We start from the raw sequence: 16,582 nt of genomic DNA, 5'->3' as shown, positions 1-16,582 counted from the left end.
TACTTATATAAACTCACTTAATCTTCACAATAACCAATGAAGTGAGTACTGTTATCTCTGTTTTACAAATAAGAAAACTGTGACCTAAATAAGTTTATTTCTGTCTCTTGAGAAAAAAAGAAGTCCATAAATTGGCAGTCCAGGGCTAGTATGGCAATTCTGTGTATTTCAGCAACCTAGAATTTTCCAAATCATTCTTCCACAATCCCTAGAGTATAGCCCTCACTCTCATGGACCAACATGATGGCTGGGACGCCAGTCGTTGCAGGGAGCAGAAAGTCGAAACAAACGAGAGGCAAATGGAATGCACCAGTTGTCTTTTACTGTGTCTTTTAAGTTTCCTGGAAATTGCCTTGCAACACTTCTATTACGTCTCATTGGTCAGAAGTTAGTCACACAGACACATATTGACAAATGGGAAATGGATTTTTTCTCAGGGCCCATGAGCCCAACTAAAATTTAGAGGTTCAATTACTAAAATAGAAAGTAAGAACAGTCATTAGAGTAGAAGTTAAAAGGCTCTGACCAGTTGCTTTAAGGCTTATCAATTATCTTTGTTTATGTGCCTTTTTGCAAGTACAGTTAGTTGATAGCACCCTTCCTAAGACACTTCTGCTCAGCTATTTGATATCTTAGGCCTCCACTGATGATGTCCTACATACTCTTCCAGCTCACTGGTCACCTCTTCTGTGAAGCCATCCCTGGCACCCGAGGCAGATTACTCCTGTGCCCCATCCCAAGTTTATTACACTTCTCCTTGGATTTCGTTCTTTCCTGGAGTGCCTCCTTTTGTGCTGCCTCCTCTGCTTGACTGGGTAACTCAAAGGCGGGTGAAGCCTGGTTGAAATGTGGAGGGTAAATTGCTAAGAACTAAGGGAAATATGTAGTGAAGCTACAAATGAAGAAAAAGGAGCTTGTACACAGGATTCCCTGCTCCTTGGTGAAGGGACTGGGGTCAGACACCTAGTAAAACAAGTGGTTCTCAAATGTTGCTACTTAGCAAATAACCTCAGAACTTCTTTTAAAAATCTTGATGCTAAAGTTTCATCCCATAATTATTAAAGCGGACTTTCTATGAGTCACACCTAGGCATATATATATATTGAAACACTTCTAATTGGAATTATTAAGGTCCTCCTGAGTTTATTTAAGGCAGTTGGATGCACTGTAAGTGAAATAACTCTTAAGCTGCTCTTTAAATAATTAGAGCAGGCAATCAAGAAAATAAGACAACAACCTCACTGAAGCTTACCCCATTTGTGACACACAATATGTTTAGATTGCTTTATTGACTTTACAAAGAAGCATGCAAGACTGATCACAGGTGACAGATGTGATTGCTTCTATCAGGACGTGAGGGGCCATATTTCAAATTCAATGTGAGTGTTGAGCTCCATTTTCAACTACTAGTAATGAGAGTTTTGTGCATTCATTACAAGTAAAGAATATTCCCATTTGGTGTGAGGAGTGTGTTTCAGAATGTTTTGTCCTATTTTCTCCAAACAATAAACATTAGGGAAGACGTGAGCTTTCTTAAATATGTTTTGAAACTTTTTTTAATGTAAAGATTTCTGAGGGAATTCAGGATTTTTTTAATTCAATAAAAATGCTGTTGACCTTTCAGATGTTTAGTAAAAGTGAGAAAATGTTTCAGCAGCTATTCTTTCCTTTTCATTGCAGTGTTTATATCCAGTTTCAGGGGAAAATAACAGTCCAATTTTCAAGCATATTTAGAGATTTCTGAAAATTATTTTTAAGTGTTCCTTTGGAATAAAAGTTGAGTCTCTGATTTTAGTTGATATTGTTACTGATGAGAAGCAAGAAATTGCTTGGATTTCTGCCTTTAATGAAAAAGAGAGGGAGCCAGGAAATGCACTGGGCAAAACTGCAAAATCGAATGGATTCAACATGCAGCTCTTAACCAGAAAAAGAGACTTTGGAACATGTGCATTTGCCAAAAAAGAAAACTGCTTTATTGAAAGGTTAATTTTCATATTAGGCTTAGGAAATTTCAGATAAATAAATGAGATCAGACAAAAAAAAACCATAAGGCCTGGATTCTTTTTCCTGGGGTTTTCAGAAAATAGTTATTGCTTCCAGTGAAATGTTTTGACATTTCCAGTAGGGAGAAAATGTTAATTGTAATATTGTGTATATGTTCTTAATAACACTGAATAAATCTTTTATTTGTTTTAAGAGTAATAAGAAAGTAAAAACACGATTAAAACGTTAGCTGTGTTCTTTATTCCTTATGGTAACTTTTCATGCTTTCTAGGATATTGTGATTCATTTTACAGGTTCAAATATATACCAAATGAAGAGCATGCTTTTGCTTGTTTTATATCAGTTGCAGTTTTTAAAGGAGTCTTAGTACTATCCTCCACATAGGTCTGCCTGGGTCTCTTTTCTAATTTTGTCACATCTTTTGCTCATTCAATAATTCCTCACCTTTTCCCCTTGAGTCCGTGGCTTCTTTACTACATTTATGAAAAGTCAGCACTTAAAGCAGCACAATGATGGTCCACTTGACTGTATATTTAATACACATGTGATTAAGCTACCTTTTGGCAGAGACAGTGATTTTTTTCTGAACAGCCATCTCTGTAGCCACCAACTCCTTGCTTTGTACTTAGCAGACACCCCATAATTTGTTGAATGACTATAATACCCTCCTTACTTCTGCCATATGTCCCTGCCCCAGAATTCCATGTTGCAATTGATGACTGGAGCTACATGTCCAAAGCAAAGGTCTCACTGTTGAAAATTACAATATTACGTTGTCGATGGTCCTTTAGAGAGAAATACCAACATGGTCACATGCTCATGGACCAGCAGGAAGCCAAAGGTAAACGTCACCACCTGAGACCCAGCCCTGAAAACAGGCTGCCTAAGAAACAGGACTCCCTAGTGTAGAAGAGCAGCATCTGCCCTTCCTGATGTCATGATCTACAACTATGCATATACGTGACATGCACACACTGGTCACCATCCACAGGGAGAAAATACCATTAGTAATCATCTTAGCAAGCATTTACAATCTAATTTGGTATTTGTTAACTTCTTAGTTAAAAGATATGATGATTTTTACAGAAAATGCTGTTCCCTTTTTGATCACTATCTTTAAGTAACTACATGAATACCACTTAAATCACATTAAATCTTGAAAATAATCTGGAAAGCAGATTTGAATGAGAATAAAGTGATAAGTGTTTACAGTTTTCCACGCACTACTGATCAGAGTACTATTAAGCACCAACAGAAAGGAAAGCTACTATATAATAGGGGTATTCCTCATATAAGGGCATTGGCATACACTCTCTGTCATGCCTTTATAAAGAAAACATAAAATACAGAATTGAACAGTTAACGTAAGCTTTAGGTCTCATGTAGATTAGTGCTTAGGAGGTAGAAAATAATCACGTGCGAGGAACAGAATAAAACTCACTCGCAGACATCACCAGCATTTTCAACTGTGTACGTCTTTGGCGTGTTTTAAAAACCAGTGGGACCTATGTGTCATGGGAAGATGGTTGGAGCCTAGTATTAAAAGCCAGTCAGTAACATTCAACAACAGTTTCAACCAGTAACATTTGCACAGCTAGATTAATGTTTTGGAGTCAGTCAGTCATCAGGCTCATTACTACTGGATTTTCTCTGGTTCATGCTAATAAACTAGATTATTGATTTTAGGATTTTCTTTGTATCCAAGGATATTCTCTAAGATGTCTTTATAATGTTTCATGCTTAAGCTGTCCAGCAAAATGACATAACAATGAGTAATCGTTTTATAATCATGTTGAAAGGGGTTAAAAACAGCATATAAAATGAATCTTAGCAGCTTCAGAGAAACATTCTCGCTGCCACTTGCCTATCTGGGTGGAGGTCATTCCTACCTGCCTGCCATCTTCCCCAGGAATTAACTAGCTGCATGCACAGCTTAAGACCTTTGATAGTCATAAATCTGCTTTCCAATATGTTTGGATGGCAGAAGAGCTCAAAAGACACCTCGGTCTAAATAGGATTTTAGCACATCAGGTGCTATTACAAAGTAAAGCAGGCTGGGTTGCTGTGGTGGTGGTTATTCATCTTCCCTTCGTGTTTCATGTATATGTATGTATGCCTCTCTGCGTATATGCCCAGCTCTCAGGGTGTATGGGGCTGGAGAATGCATGCGTAGAGTGTGTGTATATGTAAAGTAGAAACTGAACCAGGGAAACAAAATGAACTACTGTATGCAAGAAATATATGAAGTGCACCCAGCTGCCGGCAGCAATTGCTACATGCAGTCCACTGATTATTACGCGTATTTTGAAGATAGTCCGGGTTACAGTGGTTGCGATGCTCAGGCTGTGCCCAGTAACAACATATATATGGAACAGGCCTGGGCAGTGAATCAGCCTTATACCTGTAGTTACCCTGGAAACATGTTTAAAAGCAAGGACTCTGACTTGGACATGGCCCTGAATCAATACAGCCAACCTGAATATTTCACTGAAGAAAAGCCTACTTTTTCTCAAGTGCAGTCGCCATCGTATTCTCAAAAAAAAGGTAGGGACCCTTTTGCTTAAATTTGTTCAAAGTTTCACTGTGTGTTTTCGTTTCGTTTTAAAGTTACAGTTTACATCAGCTTCGTCAAATCTTTGAATTTGAACGCTATTTGAAATTAAAAACGGCAGTTAAGAGGGGTTGCTAGGTGATTGAAGGACTCTGTGAACATCAAGATTTCCAAGCACTTTTTTCCTTCATCTGTGAAAGCTGGAGTGAGTTGGCTTTCTAGGCTGTATTTTGCATGTGTGTGTATATATTGCCCAAAGTGACTATTGTTGGCTTCTTTGCGAAAGAAAATATGCGAAAGATTTCCAGTTGGTGGGTAGGTGTTGTGGTGTCTGAAGTGGGATAATTCTCCCCAGTTCACGTTCAGATTAAAAACTCATTTGACTTTTTCTTGGCACTTCATTTTGAAAGTTTATTTTAGTTAACTAGTAAAATATGTTAGTGATTTCTTTGACAGTACTATAATAATGTTGATTTGCTAGGATCTGTAAATGTTCATTTTAATGTATTTACTTATCCATGTAAACAGTAAAGAGTCTATTTGTAACCATGTCAAACTGTAAGAATGTAAAACTCAAACAAAAACTGAGAAACTTTACCTTGCTATTTTGTCCCTAAAGTTGAACATGTCTGCATTCATATCAGGTGAATTCTCTTTATGAAAGCAAGTGAAACACCCTTCAAAATAGCCAATATTAAAACCAGTAAAATATCCATATATCTTAATAGACACCGTGGCTTTATAATGCTATTTAAATTTCTGTCAATAGAACATGTCTTGTATTACTGAAAATAAGATACTGAAAATAAAATAAGGGAGGCAAACAGGTAGAACTCAGGACATTTAGTAGCAACTGCCAGATAGGAATGCTTTTGAAAACAGTGTAAATTCTAGTGCAGATATGCCAGAATCTCATGTTTTCTGTATACAATCTATAGGATATTGCATAGAGAACCAAATTTACAAGTTTCTCTAATTTACAAAAACATGATGCCCTTTGATCCTCAAAGGTAAATTTCTCTGTTAAATTAATCTTAAAACATAGTGTGGTTTATTTAGTTGTGGTTTCTATAAAATTTATCATTTGCTTTTCTTAGTGTGACTCTATGATTGAAAGTAGTCTGTTATGAAAACAAATGAACAAAATTTTATAAAACAAAACTAGAATCTGTAATTTTACTACATATAGTGTTATTCTATAACTTCCAATTATGAAATATTAAGGGGATTACAGCATAAAATATAATTAGAGTTGCTCCTCTTGATTTTTATTTATAAACATGGAGTTTTGCATCCTTTTGAAGGTCGTCAGAATCTCATTTCTTACAAGAGATACACAGGGTAAGTCCCCTAATGGAAACACTTGAGATAGATTGAACATGTGCTATTTCACTTAATAGTATAAGTAATTTAACTTTTAAAAGAAGAAATTAACATTGCCTCATTAAACATACTTGGATATGCCTTTTGTAGTGTTATAAGAAAATATTGGTGCCTGTCAATCTATGTGGTCATTCTGCTATTCTTAAAAATTCCTGCAGAACTTTTCAGGTTCTTTTCTCTTTTCACTGTATTTTCTTCAACCAATACTGGGGAATATTTGCTTATAAAATGTTAAACCGGGGATTCTTTACTAATTACTTTGATGCATGAACTAGAGGAAAAGACACATTGTATGCATATATTGATGTAATTTCAAAGCCATATGTCATTGAAAGGCCACCGCCACCTGCCAAACTCACTAAATCAAAGCAGGCAAATATTCTTAAATGCACCATTATTTACTTTTACAAGTCTTCAAGTAAATCCCAGTAAAACTAAACCCAGCTGTTAACTGTCTCTTAGGACAAAAGGTTGTACCCAACATGTTTATCCATATTGATCCACTATTGATTTTTGTTGTGTTGAAGGACATCAGTAGTGTCTCATTAAGGCAAAATTAAGACTATAAACAGGTGTTCAGTGGGGTAGGCCTCATTTTCCAATTGGATTTTTATCTATTCACAATAGATAAAAATTCATAATTGCTTCATCTGTGTTCACTTCTGTCATTACAGCTTTATAAACTCCAATAATATAGCTGTCTTAACTTTTCTTTATTTTTTTGAAGGATGCCTTATTTCCTAGCCTTTATTTTCTAGTATACAGAGAATCTTGTAGAAAAATTACAATCTTATAAAAAAAAATTATAGGTACAAACTGGTGAAATAAAGGAAGGCTACCCTACCCAGTATTAAGAATGGTTATCTTAATTGGTGGACTTTAGGATAACTTTTAGTTTTCTTTGGATTGTTTTTCTACAAAGGTTTTTTGCATTCATAGCCGAAAGAATAAGTTATCAAGTTCTGGAAGCATTAAGAACATGAACTAAGGAAGAGTCAGATGTCAGTTCACTGAATCACATTTAAAATAAAGCTTCAAGAATTGAGGAGGGGAAAACCAGTGTAATTTTCACATTGAGGAGGGTTGAAATGCAGAATGGCATGTCTGTCTTATTTTTCATATGGATTATAAAAAACAAATTTTTAATTTTCAAAAGTTAGGGACAAATGAAAAGAACCCTATCATTCACTCAGAAGATATGATATTTACTGTAATGCTAGTGACATAGCTGTGCAAAGGTATGCTAAGTCCTCATGGGGCCAGTGCTGGCTGCACACTTCTGGCCCCCGCAAATTCAGGGGAAGGAGGGAGTAAGTCTGGAATCAGATGGAGGAGAATTGGCAACTAGGTTGTTTGTTGTGCTTTCTCCTCTGTGGCTGAGGTTTCAGCAAAGTAAAAAGTTGACTTTTTTTTCTCCTTCTTTTCTTTCTTTAAAAAAAAAAAAAAAAAAATCCTCTTGTGGGTAGAAGTGCTGGCTGTTTCCATCACAAATTCTAATTACATTCTGAAGTTCCTGAACAGCCTGCATCTTCATCTGGTTGCTCTGAAGGCAGCTTTGCAGGTCAACCTCTCGATTTAGTCTGGGCCGGTTGGGTCTATTGAAATGGAATCCTTCCTAGGAGTTTGCCCTGGGCAACTCTCCTCCACGGGATTCTTTGCTTGACCTTCTACACACCATCTTACTTGATAGGAACTGCATGTTCGAAAAGTTGCCAGAGTTCGTTATGTCCAAGAGAATAAGAATTTCCTGTTTTTAGGCCAGGACCAAGGAGATGGGGCTGGGGTGGGGTGGGGAGGGTTGTCCTATTCAGTTTGGGTTCTGATTGTATATGTTGTTGCTCTACAACCACATTTTACTTGCGCAGAAAGAAAATTAATAACCGAAGCAGAAACTCCACACAGGACTGTGCTTTCCAAATCTGCTTTCATTGCCCCTCTGACTTGGAGACAGAATTCTGTCTTTTTGTATGTGTCTGTGTGTTCTGTAGCTCTGTTGACTCCAGGTGAACAATTACATAGGCATTTGAAATAAAAATTAAGTGGCAAATTGGGGAATGTTTCTTTCTCAAGCTTTCCTTTCCTTTCCTTCTTCCTCTCCCTCTGTCTCTCTCTCCTACTTTCCCTCCATCTCTCTCCTCCTCTATCTTCTCTTTCTCTCCCTCTCTCTCCCATCCTTACTCTTCCCTTCTACTTGAATTTTTTAATTTAAACACAGATGTGATCAGTCCACCCAGTGAGCTGTTGAGTACTAAATAAATATCTCTTTTAAATGTAATAGTTAAGTGGTTAATGCAATCATAGATTTTTCAACAATGTGTATGTAATTTAAGGATGCTAATGGAAAGTTAGGATTTTAAATTAGGTACTGCCACCCATTTACTGTTCAGAAAAATACCACTCCAGAAAACAATATCACGACTTTTAAAAATACAGAACACATTCACTGTACAAAAGGTTAAATGAAAGTGCCTCTTGGCACCCAGAAATGAAAGCAAAGTAAGGAGCAATAATCATTTCCAAACCAAGTCCAAGTGCAGACAAAAGCATGAGCTGATTCTTTCCTTTTCTTTCCTGAGAATTAACTGTCTTGTCAAAGACATGTCCTTCAGAGATTTCACTGAATGCCCTAACCTCATCCAGAACATGCATTGCCCTTACTCACAATGAAAGCTAACAGTGGGAGTCCAAAGAATTATGAGCAAATGGAGTCAGATGCCTGGCAGGCTTACAGAGGAATGGTGGCACTGCTGACTTTCTGCATATGGAGTTCATATCCACCACCTCACATGCCTCCATGAATACTACTTCATAGTCAAGCACACTTTTTTCTCAGCTTTCAGTCTGAAATCAGCTGCTTTCCGCCCTACCACCCACTCTGGTCTAGCTTTTATGCTCCCATCATCTTATGGGTCCTTGGCTTCACCAGTGCCCGCTTGGTTATCTGTATTCTTCCTGTTTCCAGAGCCTTGGGAATACTGAGTTTCCCGTGCGCTGTCCTTGGTACTTCCCTCTCATCCGCTCCCTTGGTACCAGCTGTTGTAAAGAATTTCCTCAGCTCTCTCGGAGACTCCTAGAATGTGCTTTCGAGCAGTCACCCCACACACCTGCTTTCCTTATCTGCAGATACCTCCCGCCATGTTTTCCTGCCTTTCTTCCCTCCAGGTTCACCCTCTCTTGCTTAAAGCCTTTTGCTTCCAGCCACTCAGCGGCAGTTCTTCCCCATACTCTGTACCACCACAGGGCTCCTTCTCAAGGTTTTGGGCCCTTTTCTATTACCACAAATTTCACCAACTCTTCCCTGCCCTCAAGAGTTCAATTTTGATTATGGCTTTGTGCTTTTACCCACACCCTCTGTTCCAGAAACTTTGGCCAGTCTCCCCAGGGGTTCCTCTCTTTGTCACCCCAGTCTCCATCCCTGAACCAGTATGCTTTCCTCCAGCTATCACCCACTGCCAACCACACCCTGGTGGGCCACCTTGCTACTGTCAGCCTGCATCACTTTATGTCACCAACTCAGTTCACAGCCCACCAGCCTCTTCTATTACCCAGCAACACATGCTCTCATCACCCCCGCTCCCAACCAGCCCTGCCTTCAAAAGCAGATATCCTTTGTTTTATACAATAGCTCTGAATCATTTGTGTAAATCACCTTTGAAAAATAGTTTATTATATATAAAGTATATTAGACTAGGGTTTCTTAACCTTGGCACTATTGACATTGGGACCACATGATTCTTTGTTGTGATGGTTGTCCTGTGCATTGTAGGATGTTTAGCATCATTCCTGGCCCCTCTTCCCCCTGGACACCAATAGCAAACACACACACACACACACACACACACACAGAAATTGTGGCAACCAAAAATGTCTCCAGACTTTGCCAAATGTCCCCTGGAAGGCAAAATCACCTCCACTTGAGGACCACTGCATTAATGGTGAAGAACTTACTACTTGGAGAATATCTGAAGTAAAGGATCTTTCATAAAGGATTTTTTATAATGTTAAAATCCCTCCTCCATTTCCAAATATCATATTTAAATGTTCATATATTGACTTCTGTCAAAGTGGAGTACACCTGAACCTACATAACTATATATACATGCAACATAATACTTACATATATGTCATAGCTCATTTCCATTGTTGGGATTTGGGTTCTCCTCATCATGTTTGCTTATTTATGTCAAATCTGTCTAGATCACAAGCACCATGAAAGCATCAACCTCTTTTATTTTGCACTCCCTAAAGCGCACATCCACGTGACTGCAGGATACACCTGCAGGGAGAGCAGCACAGTTCATAATGACAGTGATGGTGTTCTGATGACAAATGCAACAGCTCCTTCCCTTTTGTGTAACATAAGGCTGAAGGGCTGATAACCCACATTTTTAGAGCTATAACCTTGAATCCCATTCTGAATGGATTTTCAGGGAAAGAAATGACACTTGTGTTTCTCTAGGATTCAGGGCATGACATAACTGTGTGTGCTTCTGCATGAGCCCAAAGCTATAAATTGCTTCTAACAGCAAAATCAGAGGCAGCTATCACCCATCTCTAGTGACTTTCTGCTCCCTCCCCTAGTCTTGTAACGACTTTGCCTTCCTGCTTTCTAATTCATGCCCTCTTTTAAAACAGGAAATGATCTCATCAATACCAGGGTTCTACAACTCCAATGCCTCCAAGTATGCGAGAGAGAGAGAGAGAGAGAGAGAGAGAGAGAGAGAGAGAAAGCTGTCTTACAATGGCTGCTTAATTTAATTTTTTCTTTTAATTTAATTTAATTCAATTCCATTTTATTTTAAGTTCCAGGATACATGTGCAGGACATGCAGGTTTATTACATGAGTAAACGTGCGCCATGGTGGTTTGCTGCACCTGTCAACCCATCACCTAGGTATTAAGTCCCACATGCATTAGCTATTTATCATTATCATCAGTACCTGTGCCTCACCTGGCTTACCAAGGAGCGGATACGTGCGTGTGAATTTCTGAACTTTATGACTAGAAATGGGGCCATATTCTGCTTGTGGATACTGATACTAAAATAATTTGGGGTGATTAAATACCTGATATTAGGGAGCATTGAGGGCCTTTCTTGATACTTCACCCTCATGCAGAGCTGAGCATTGTTAAGCCAAAGTCCATGGAAGGACCAAGGACTGAACTGCTACCTCTTCTTTATCTACTCCCTGGTATCAGGAGCTGATTTTATGAACTTCACAGCATATTTATTTTGGGCCTGACAAATTTATAGTGTGCCTTGGGATATAAATTTAATTGCCTATCATCTCAGGCTTTGTCATTAGAAAAGTCAAGTCACCAGAGAAATATACATAGGGAAATCTGAAGTATGAAAATTGTGAATCTGAGTATTCTAAGCTCCAATTTTGCTGTGCTATGCCAAAGGCCATTGTAAAATTTGATGGAGAAATAATTTTCTTCTAAAAATGATATAACATTTAATTGTAATTCTAATTATATTCAATGAAATGGCAATTTTAAGGTATATTTTGAATGGAGGCTAAGAGTCCTTTTTGCTTTACTCCTTGGCAACGGAGGGATTATGAAACTACGTAAGTTGAATGGCATTTGCAATTATGTATTGACCACTTGCTATGCATGGGACAGTAAATCACTGCCCTGGTTGACGTGAAAAAATGCTTAAATATGTACACTTTAAAGGGTACTTGCATTTCATATCATAGGAAGGAAAGGTATATAATTGGAAATGTGGTTTTCCTGGACTCCCGACTTATTTATATTGATGTGTTATTTCTATTTAATCTGTAGATGGCATCTTCCTTTGTATTAATTTAAATTTTTCAACCAAGACACATAATGCTTACACAGTATATGATAAGAATATTTCTCACTTCCATGAAGAAATATGTTCTCGGGCCGGCAGCAGTGGCTCACACCCGTAATCCCAGCACTGTGGGAGGCTGAAGCGGGTAGACTGCCGGAGGTCAGGATTTCGAGACCAGCGTGGCCAACATGATGAAACCCTGTCTCTACTAAAAGTAACAAAAAATAGCTGGGCGCCGGGTGTGGTGGCAGGCACCTGTAATCCCAGCAACTCTGGAGGCTGAGGCAGGAGAATCACTTGAACTCAGGAGGTGGAGGTTGCAGTGAGCCGAGATCACGCCATTGCACTCTAGCCTGGGCAACAAGAGTGAAACTCGTCCTTCTCCCCCTCCCCGCCTCAAAAAAAAAAGTTCTCATTTTTCTCAAACTACTTTTGTGTTTCCACTTTTGATAAAGATAAAGACTTCTGTGAAATATTTCTTTATTTATGAAAAGGCATAATGCAAGAACAAAAATAAATAGCAACCGATGCACACAATTGGGAGAGGTTCTGACTGGAGAGCTAAAAAGGATGTCTGTTTCTTGGGAGGCAGGGCTACCTTTCCAGTTCAGTTGATCGTTACACTGTGAGAATTTGGGTTCAGTATTGCCAGTTCATCCCGTTTTTCACATGAAGCAAGAATTCTGTATGTTTTATGAAATCTCCTGGTTTTAAAAATTGGCTAAGATTTTAAAAAACACTCTGCAAACCAAATGTTGTATACTGCCAGAATGTGCCCTTTTGATTGATATTCTGACTCAAACGCATTATATCAACCTAGTTCCTTTTTGAGTGATTTGCATCTTCAAATATTTTCCCTCTAATTGTAGATTGAAAGGTTATGTCAGCTATTAAGGATTTGAATGTACAGGGACGGCGAAAGGAACATTTCACTAGGTACTGCTTATACATTAAACTATACTATGCCCAAACCTGGCCCTAAAAATTAAAAAATAGGCTGGGCACTGTGGCTTATGCCTGTAGTCCCTATACACTGGGAGGCCAAGATGGGAGGATGATTTGAACCCAGGAGCTCAAGACCAGCCTGGGAAACATAGTAAGACGCCATCTCTACAAAACAACTTAAAAATTAGCCAGGTGTGGTGGCCGTGCACCTGCAGTCCCAGCTACTCAGGAAGGTGAGGTGGGAGGACTGCTTGAGCCCAGGAGTTCAAGGCTCCAGTGAGCCATGGTCATGCCACTGCGCTCCAGTCTGGGTGACAGAATGAGTCCCTGTCTCAAAAAATAAAAGTTAAAAAAGATTGAAATTTTGAAAATATGTTTTAGTTTCAGGAATTCTTGAGTCAGAAGAAATGATCCAAAAGTCATGTTGTCCCTTTTTCTGCACTAAAGCCTCCAATGAGAATCCAGGATACTTTGGCATCGTATCCTCATCCCCTTTTCTAGAGTGACACCTCTACTTGGTCCTCCTTCTGCTCACTCCTCCTCCGCCCACCAGTGCTTCAGAGTTCAAAGCCTGGGGAGCCATTGTCTGCTGTTCCCCAACACCAGGGCCCAGCCAGCCAGAGGGCAAAGAGTAAAGAAAGAGACTCCAAGATCCCAAGCAGGGGTAAGGAGGGCAGGAAAACAGTGCACCCAAGCAGGGGTAGGGAGGGCAGGAAAACAGTGCATGTTCTGAGGAAAGATCGTGTGAAATGGGAGCCCCTGGGGCAGCTCTGCTGAGAATTTGCAGACAGCATTGGATGAAGGCCTCCAAAGTTTATGCTGTTTCAAGTTTGTACCAAGTGTCTTCCACACAGTACACCTGTACATGCCGTTAAATAAACAAATGGATGAATGGATGGTTTAATTTAATACAGTGACTATCACAGGGTTAAAGATTAACATGATGTACAGCTTGGTACCTACTGCGAAAAATTAAAGATAAAAGGAATCAGGATTCGTATGTTGGGGAAAGGCTAAAGGATAAACCTTTCAAGGTTTTTAAGTATGCAAAGAAATGACGTAGGGAAGGTGCTGGTGGGGGAGAAAAATGCTTAAATCAGAAGGTCTGAGCTGCAGGATGAACTGAGGAGGTTTAGTATAAAATCAGAAGAGTGACTCAGCATGCTAATGACTTAGCTTCCTGAGGGGTGACAAAATATAGTCTCATCCTCTGTCCCATCCCAAGATACTTAGGGTCCTTACTGGCTCTGAGTTGATAGTTTCACAAGATGAATCAGCAACATGGAACTTCTTCACTTCTCTGAGCTACCCAAAGTATTTCCCATTACCACAAATCACAGCCCCTCTCTTAAGATGCCAGGACTGGTTCTGCTAGGCAAGTGGTCTTATACAGATGGTAAGATTTGCCAGTTTGGAAAAGATCTCTGAACTCAGCTCTTCTCACTTGCTGCTACACCTGCTGTCCTACGCAGCACCTTATATTTTAGATCTACCTTCAAGATTAATCTGCTTTATATTCTATTCCCTAAGGGCCATGTATCTGCTAAGGTGACAAGAGGAACCAGTGTTTCTCCTCCTAGGACCTGAGATTCTGTTATAATTCACTCAAAAGAATTAAACTAGCCAGTCTTCTGATCTTGCCCATAGGGAAGAAAGTATTGAATCTGTTTTCAACCAAGAAGCTAAGCTTACTACCTGTTGCATGTGTGTAGTGCAAATGTACAAAACTTTCCCCTTCTACATGACAAGCCCCTCAGAGAATATTTTTTAAATAGCATTAACTGCAAGATATGCAAGATAATACTTAGCAATTAACCATACATTGCCAAATGTCAACTGAAAAAATCTCAAGTCCTTTGTTGAACAAACAGATGGAGTTTGCTTTTATAAAAATATGCTTAATAAAGTGGCAGCATAATGTATTAATCTGAAAAATAATACATCTGAGCAGACAAGAGCTGTGGGAAATATATCATATTTGAACTATCATATATTGTCATGGACCTTAATTTTTTTCTGGAGGGCTATTGACCAGGCTTCTTTAGCAGTCACCTGGACAACTAGCAGATGCAGTTCCTCAGATGAACAGTTGTAGCTTCCAGGATTGTGTCTGTGGTATTTGTTTCTAGGCAGAACCCAACACTGACATTATGACACTCATTAGTGTCCACTCTTGGCAACAAAACTAATGATACATGTGAATTCTCCTTGGTTTGGCATATTGACCATTGTGTAACTCATTTGGTGAGTATGACAAAGGAAAATGATGGAGACACTTAAATACAACAGCAAAAGATGGTTAAGTTCTCTAGGAGAATTGGTTAGTATGTAATGTTGTCAATTGTGTTCAGTAACTTTAAGAGAATCCTCACCTACCTAGTCACTATGTGTGGGACGTTATTTCCTGATGGAAGTTATTTAATGAAGAATAATGGACTTAAGCATAATGATTGATGTATCATTGCCTGTGGTGACTGTTTTAGATAAATAAGATGGTTCAGAGTTAATATTTTAAAGAAAAGAAAGCAAGGGGTGGGGTGCACTAGTATGATCGTGTAAGCAACTGCATCCAACTTAAGTAGATGTTTCTGTAGAAGGCTTGATGATTTAACTAAAGACATTTAATCACCTCCACCCATGAAGAAGATAGTCTAGGAGAAATAAGAGAGTAAAGCACACCACCTCTCAGCATAGCAGTCAGTAAATGAAAGGAGTCCATTCCAGTCACTGATTTAATTATTGTTGGATTCCACAAGAACCTTAAACACCATCTACATAAATTTTTGAACTACAAGTAGGAATAAATCTTCAGTGTCTGGCTGCCAATGCCAAAAGATAAAGTCAACAGGTCTCATGAGACAGGGTGGGGAAATATGAGGTGAGGGGGAACTACCTGCATCTTCCTAACTCTGGTTAATGTTCTTGGACACTTTGTTTTGACCCCTACCAAGTCATGTCCCACAAGTACAACAGTGTTCAACTATATTACAATTGATTCTTATACCTGAGATTAGACAGAAATGACTTGTGCTTTTTCCCTTATCTCTGCATTCTGTATTTGATACCAAGAACTTGAAAGTCTTCATTCTGTTGGATTAGTTGCATATAACCTCGAGGTATAAGAGGTCAAGATATAGCTTTTTTGACAGTATGGGTCTGTATAGTCCATCTGCCTTTACCAGGAAGGGGCCTGTTTTCCTAATTGAGTTACTTTGTGGTTTAAAAGTTACTTTGTGTTTTATAAGTAGGTCTTTATATGCACACAAAAGCACATGAGCACACCTCCTTACCAACACTTGTGACTGTCATTTTTGTTAAAACCATATTAGTGAGTATAAAGTGGTATCTCATTGTGGCTTTGAACTGCATTTCCCTGCATTGATGTTGAGCATCTTTTCATGTTCTTCTCTTCATTTTCACCTCTCTTTTTCTGACTGAGGAATGACCAAGGCTACAGAAACAGAACTCAGCTTATGCATTTCCAAAAGAAGAAACCATGTCTTACTCATTTTTATATTTTCAGCACCTAGAACAATGCTAAGCACATATAGATGCTAAATAAATGCAGTTCATAGATAAATGACTGAATGAACACACAAAGCATTCTAGTTCCATTTTTTCTCTGCCCAGATCCTTCCCAGGATTCCCTTTTTAAAAATGACTGACGAGAGTTTTGAAACCCTTGCAGTGAACTCAACAGATGAATCATGGTTGGCATGATGCAAAAGTAAACTAAGAAAAGCTGTGATATTTAAAAATACAATCCTGTACATTACTAAACCTCACTTTCAAGTCAATTATCTGCCTCCCAAGAAGGAACATTTTTCTAAAGTAAAGTTTGAGCAAAATAATTTCTAAGAAATTATGAAAAGGATTTATTTCATTGTTTCCTTA

The 16,582-nt window shown here is 38.7% G+C and overlaps 1 protein-coding gene across 9 annotated transcripts in view; it reads left to right on the top strand.

The window, feature by feature from the left end:
- THRB (thyroid hormone receptor beta) overlaps positions 1-16,582 on the top strand; it is a 377,294-nt gene that overhangs the window by 319,422 nt on the left and 41,290 nt on the right. Inside the window, exon 1 of one of the 9 annotated variants that reach the window (XM_017893415.1) lies at positions 4,116-4,548. The exons of the other annotated variants lie outside the window; for them this stretch is intronic. Within the exon in view, the coding sequence (XP_017748904.1) occupies positions 4,221-4,548 (328 nt within the window). The 5' untranslated portion in view covers positions 4,116-4,220. Of the gene's footprint in view, positions 1-4,115; positions 4,549-16,582 lie in introns of those variants that run through there. 9 annotated transcript variants of the gene reach the window in all.

Source organism: Rhinopithecus bieti, unplaced genomic scaffold, assembly GCF_001698545.2.
Source record: "Rhinopithecus bieti isolate Rb0 unplaced genomic scaffold, ASM169854v2 scaffold_23460, whole genome shotgun sequence".
Classification (NCBI taxonomy): Eukaryota; Metazoa; Chordata; class Mammalia; order Primates; family Cercopithecidae; genus Rhinopithecus; species Rhinopithecus bieti.
The sequence above is the reverse complement of the archived record's forward strand: the minus strand, read 5'-3'. Positions and strand labels throughout refer to the sequence as shown.